General features: G+C 36.1%; 1 protein-coding gene across 1 annotated transcript in view; it reads right to left on the reverse strand.

Annotated features, from left to right (window-relative positions):
* Positions 1-944: 944 nt before the first annotated feature.
* Positions 945-6,624, reverse strand: part of CEP162 (centrosomal protein 162) — a 37,061-nt gene continuing 31,381 nt past the window's right edge. The window contains exons 5-6 of the mRNA XM_017867633.1: positions 2,406-2,540; positions 945-1,321 (exon numbers count right to left, since the gene is read on the reverse strand). Coding sequence (XP_017723122.1) covers positions 1,112-1,321; positions 2,406-2,540 — 345 coding nt within the window. The 3' untranslated portion in view covers positions 945-1,111. The remainder of the gene's footprint in view (positions 1,322-2,405; positions 2,541-6,624) is intronic.

The following is a 6,624-nucleotide window of genomic DNA, read 5'->3' on the forward strand; positions in this document are numbered from 1 at the left end:
TTTTTTTGTATTTTTTAGTAGAGACAGGGTTTCACTGTGTTAGCCAGGATGGTCTCCATCTCCTGACCTAGTGATCCGCCCGTTTCGGCCTCCCAAAGTGCTGGGATTACAGGCTTGAGCCACTGCGCCCGGCCCATGAATACTCTTTTGGTGGGAATGTAAATTAATTCAGCCTCTATGGATAGCAGTATAGAGATTTCTCAAAGAAGTAAAAATAGAACAATCTCATTACTGGGAATCTACCCAAAGGAACAGAAATCATATAAAAAAGATATCTGCACATGTATGTTTATTGCATCAATATTTACAACAGCAAATTCATGGAACCAACTTAAGTATCTACCAACAATTGACTGGATAAAGAAAACGTGAGAGAGATTATATATAGAGATACATATAAATGGAGTACATATAAATGGAGATACATATAAATGGAGATACATATAGTTATGCAACTATAAAAAAGAATGAAATCATGTCATTTGCAGCAACATGGATGGAGCTGGAGGCCATTATCCTATGTGAACTAAATCAGAAGTAAAAAATAAAATATTGCATATATTCTCACTTAAAAGTAGGAGCTAAACAATGGGTACACACAGACATAAAGATGGAGATTAGACACTGGGGACTCCAATAGGGTAAAGAGTGTGTTGAAAAATTACCTATTGGGTACAGTGTTTAATATTTGGGTAATGGGTACACTAGAAGCCCAATTCCCACCATTATTCAATACACCCATGTTACAACAAGCACATATATCCCCTGGATCTAAAATAAAAATTAAAAAAACCCCACATTATCAACAAAAATGTGGCAGAGTATGTTCAATTTTCTTTTCTTTCTAGCATACAAGTGAGACCTTCTCGGCTATAAAGGAACCTGTCCATAAATCACTTAAAATGTGACTGGTTAATGATTTTTAGTAAAATACACCATGATACGTTTTTTTTTCTTATTGGTTAAAGGCAATTTATTTTGAAATGTTGCTATGGTTGTTTGCTTTCGGGAAACATATTGGAACACTTGTTTTTCATAAGCTGTCCTGGCAGTGGCACAATCCCATTCATTTTTTAGGCCTTTTAATAAGGTCATTATGAAATCTGAGTTTCTAGGAATACTCTGGTGCATTCACTTCATCTGCAAAAGCAACTGGTACAACCACCCCTTGCCGGTGCAGCTCTCGGAGAACATCTAATATTGAGTCTAGTTCTATGCGGAACTTCTCCAGCTCACGATTCTTTAACTGTGCTAGTCTTTTCCACTTTTCAACTTCTTTGTTTCGCTCAGTTTCCACTGCTTGGTGTGTTTGCTGTATTATCTGCAAATACAAAAATTCCACATTGCTGTCATAGTTCATAGTGGTGGGTGAGGAACCTTTAACAATCTTAAAGTAGGCAAACCTGGGGTTTCTTTGGGGAGCTCATGTAAACTATAATGCTCTGCATGGATGCAGCATTTTCAGTCTTCAAGGAGTATATACATCCCAACTGTGTTAGGGACTAAATGTTTGTGTCCCTCTCAAATTCATATGTTGAGGTCCTAACCCTTAATGTGGCTGTATGTGGAGTAAGGAAATAATGAATGTTAAGTGAGATCATAAGGGTAGGACTTGATTTGATAAGAATTAGTATTTTCACCACTAGAGACACCAAAGAGATTCTCAGCAGAAGAGACACCAAGGAGATGTCTCGCCCCTCTTCCTCTCCTCCGCGCACGTGGCACTGAGGAAAGATCATGTTAGAATAAGAAAAAAGGTGGCTATCTGCAAGCTGGGAAGAGAGACCTCACCAGAAACCTAACTGACCAAAACCTTAATCTGGGACTTCTGGCCTACAGAACTGTGAGAAAATAAATTTCTCCTGTTTAACCACCCAATTTATGATATTTTGTTACGTCAGCCAAAGCAGACTATATACTGTTCAAACAAGTAAAATTTCAGCACCAAAGCAAGTGCCTAAAAACACATCATGCCTTTAGATCTGCTATTTTTAATTTATCTGTTTGTAATTAAGTATAGTAATATTACTAGTGCTAGCTATATAATTTAAATAATCATATTAAAACAATTTATTTCTTATAAACATTTGCTTAAATGACTTGAATATGGAACACCATGCCTTGTTCCAGGGTAAGATGTGTAAGTTTTTAGGAACCCATCAATAATTAAGAATATGATACAAATTTTTGCTTTTTTTCCAGATATAAGGATACCAATCTTCAAGCACTTGAGATATAAAGTCTCATTTTCTCGTAAAAGTTATAAATTTATTAAATTTTAACAAGATCAAAATACACTGGAAACACTGTAAATGGTAATTTTTGTTAGGGATGACAAAACTATAGCAAAGTAAAGGCATTTAAAAGTAAAGACCTATATAAATATGTAAAATGATTTACTTTACCTGTTGAAGTTCCTGTTCTCTTTGTGCATGTCTCATTTCCATCTGCTTAATTTTCTTTTCTAAGCCCACGAAATGTTTCATCTCTGGTGTATGGTTTTCTGTGGCTTCTCTCAATTCTTCTAAGAGTTTTGTAACCTAAAATTGACATATGAAGCAAATGAAAACCTATGATCACAAGAACTAATTATTTTTTAATAGGTAATCTTGAAAATCAGAATATTTGTATCAAATTTCTCTACGTAAGTAAGAGGCATCTTGGATTGTTAATTAATAGTTTTCATTCTCTATATCCAGAAAGTAAAGGCTCATCCTAGCTCTGAGCTGACCTCACATTCTAAGAGGTTCCAGATGAATGGACCATTTTCTACCTCCCAAGTATGGCAGTCTGGTAAAGGGGCTGAAAATGAAGTTGGCACTTTCTTTAATGCATTAAGTTTCACTACAAGGTATTTGTTAGTAAGGTGGTTACTTTCAGAATTTAAAAAAGTATATTTAAAGCACTCAACACAGTATAGTGCCCCATGCACAGAAAGAGTTCAATGAAAATGTATTTTTCTTCTGTTAACTCCCTATAATTCTATTTGTAATTCTCTATGGCCCTTATCACTTTATAATTTGTAGTAGTTCATTCCACAAATAAATGTACACATATAAAAACAGAGATAATGAAGTACTGAGCCCTTTCTGTGTTGGCTGCTGTCTTAGGACCTGGGGATTCAGAGATTAAAGACATAGACCCCACCCTCATAGAGTGTAATGCAGTGCCTTCATATTGAGCTTGGGAAAACAATTAATTGTATCTTCTTTATGCCATATAATCATGAACAGAAATTCCAACAAGAATCAGATTTTGCTAATTGTTTACATCAAAAGGCAACAAAAACCAAATGAAAATGGATAGAATTAACAATCACTCCTGTTTTCTATGAAAACACCCATTACCTAATAACAATAATACCAAAAAATCCCAGTATCTTACCTACATTAGTTGAAAAACATGCAAAGATACAAGCAAATTAAATCAGAGGCAATCTATTTTAAATGTGGAGCATCCCTGATGGTATCATCACTGAACAAAGAACTATGCAGACTATCCTTGGGATGATTTGCAGAGAGCTCAGGGAGAGGCGTCACAGAACATGCTGTGCTTATGAGTGTTGGTTGGGCATAAAAACTGTATGTGTGAAAATAGTGATTACTAAAATGATTGTTTAAAGAACTAATGATGACTAACCTAAGAAAGCTGATAAAGGCACAGTCATACACAGAATGGTCAAATATTACTTCAATTCCTGTAACCTTTTTAATGGTTGAAAAATGATTTTGAGTAACATTTCCAGCTGTTACTATCTTGTGATATACCTGTTCCTGGTACACCAGTTAGGAAGCTCTGGTTTTCTGAACAAAGCAGTCAAGTGAATGAGAACTCTAATATGGTGTGCTATGATACAGAGATGGCCAATGAGTAGTGAGATAAGTGAGAACACCTAACTTGAAGAGAAGATGGGCCACAGAGAATTCCTAAAGCAGCTGTGCTTGAATTGAGTCTTAAAGGGTAAGTAGTAGTCAGTCATTACATTATGATGTGCTAGGCATTAGGATAAGCACTTTACAGATGTTGTCTCATTTTTTATTAAACCTTATATATGTTTACTGTCTGACTCCTCACATAAAATGTAAACTTCATAAGAGCAAAGATTTTTGTCTTTGTTCTCCTCACTATTCCTAGCACCTAGAGCTGCCCATGGCAGAGAGGTAGATGTTTAACAATTATTCATGAATTAATTAGTGCATTCACCTTTCGATGATTAAACATTCAATGGTAAATCATATCAACTTAGAAATCTGGTTTTAGACAAATAGAGAAAATTTCCTTTTAATTGCACGTACCTAAAAGAACCTTTAAGAATATAATGAAAACTGAATATGTATATATATTTAAAAAATCCTTTTATTTTAATGAATTATCCTATAGAGATAACTGAATACTTAATAAACACATATGAAAAAAACACTTCCTGCTATGTACATATTATTAAAAAAACTGGAAACAACCTGCATACCAACAATAAGGGATTTGTGAAATAAATTAGTAATGATTAATAAGAGCCCGAGACCTAGAGTCACAGGCAACAGGTTCTAATGGTGGCACTTCTATATGGTGGTTGGTAAGCCTGGACAAGCTTTTTCACTTTCCTTAGCATCAGTATCTTCATCTAAAATAGGAATAGTAGTAGCAACTACTCTTTTGGTTGTGATGAGAATCAAATAAAATAAGGCATATAAAACACTTTGTACAGTTCCTAGTACATATTAAACTTAAAAAAATATATACTTTGTTCTGGAGTACATGTGCATAATGTGCAGGTTTGTTACATAGGTATACACGTGCCATGATGGTTTGCTGCACCCATCAACTTGTCACCTACATTAGGTATTTCTCCTAATGCTATCCCTCCCCTAACCCCCAGCCTCCCAACAGGCCCCTGCGTGTGATGTTCCCCTCCCTACGTCCATGTGTTCTCATTGTTCAACTCCCACTCATGAGTGAGAACATGCTGTGTTTGGTTTTCTGTTCTTGCCTTAGTTTGCTGAGAATGATGGTTTCCAGCTTCATCTGTGTCCCTGCAAAGGACATGAACTCATTCTTTTTTATGACTACATAGTATTCCATGGTGTATATGTGCCACATTTTCTTTATCCAGTCTATCACTGATGGGCATTTGGGTTGGTTCAAGTCTTTCCTATTGTGAACAGTGCCACACATATGTGTGCATGTGTCTTAAGAGAAGCATGATTTATAATCCTTTGGGTATATAGCCAGTAATGGGATTGCTGGGTCAAATGGTATTTCTAGTTCTAGATCCTTGAGGAATTGCCACATTGTCTCCCACAATAGTTGAACTAATTTACACTCCCACCAACAGTGTGAAAGCATTCCCATTTCTCTACATCGTCTCCAGCATCTGTTTTTCTTGACTTTTTAATGATCAACATTCTAACTGGCCTGAGATGGTATCTCATTGTGGTTTTGATTTGCATTTCTCTAATGACCAGTGATAAGCTTCTTTTCATATGTTTGTTGACTGCACAAATGTCTTCTTTTGAAAAGTGTCTGTTCATATCCCTTGCCCACTTTTTGATGGGATTGTTTCTCTTCTTGTAAATTGGTTTAAGTTCTTTGTAGATTCTGGATATTAGCCCTTTGTCAGATGGATAGATTGCAAAAATTTTCTACCATTCTGTAGGGTGCCTGTTCACTCTGATTACAGTTTCTTTTTCTGTGCAGAAGCTGTTTAGTTTAAAGATCCCATTTGTCAGTTTTGGCTTTTGTTGCCACTGCTTTTGGTTTTTTAGTCATGAAGTCTTTGCCCATACTGATTTTGGACTGAGATGATGGGGTTTTCTAAATATACAATTGTGTCATCTGCAAACAGACACACTTTGACTTCCTCTCTTCCTATTTGAATACCCTTTATTTATTTATTTTTTCTTGCCTGATTGTTCTGGCCAGAACTTCCAATACTAAGTTGAATAGGAGTGGTGAGAGAGGGCATCCTTGTCCTGTGCCAGTTTTCAAAGGGAATGCTTCCAGTTTTTGCCCATTCAATATGATATTGGCTGTGGGTTTGTCATAAATAGTTATTATTTTGCAATACGTTCCATCAATACCTAGTCTGATGAGAGTTTTTAGCATGAAGGGCTGTTGAATTTTGTCAAAGGCCTTTTCTGCCATCTATTGAGATAAAAATCATGTGATTTTTGTCCTTGGTTCTGTTTATGTGATGGATTATGTTTACTGATTTGCGTATAGTGAACCACACTTGCATCCCAGGGATGAAGCTGACTTGATCATGGTGGATAAGCTTTTTGATGTGCTTCTGGATTCGGATTGCCAGTATTTTATTGAAGATTTTTGCATTGATGTTCATCAGGGATATTGGCCTGAAATTTTCTTTTTTTGTTGTTTCTGCCAGGTTTTGGTATCAGGATGATGCTGGCCTCATAAAATGAGTTAGGGAGGAGTCCCTCTTTTTCCATTGTGTGGAATAGTTTCAGAAGGATTGGTACCAGTTCCTCTTCGTACCTCTGGTAGAATTCGGCTGTGCATCCATCGAGTCCTGGACTTGTTTTGGTTTGTAGGCTATTACTTCCTCAATTTCAGAAGTTGTTATTGGCCTATTCAGGGATTCGACTTTTTCCTGGTTTAGACTTGGGA

Source organism: Rhinopithecus bieti, unplaced genomic scaffold (genome assembly GCF_001698545.2).
Source record: "Rhinopithecus bieti isolate Rb0 unplaced genomic scaffold, ASM169854v2 scaffold_4552, whole genome shotgun sequence".
Taxonomy (NCBI): domain Eukaryota; kingdom Metazoa; phylum Chordata; class Mammalia; order Primates; family Cercopithecidae; genus Rhinopithecus; species Rhinopithecus bieti.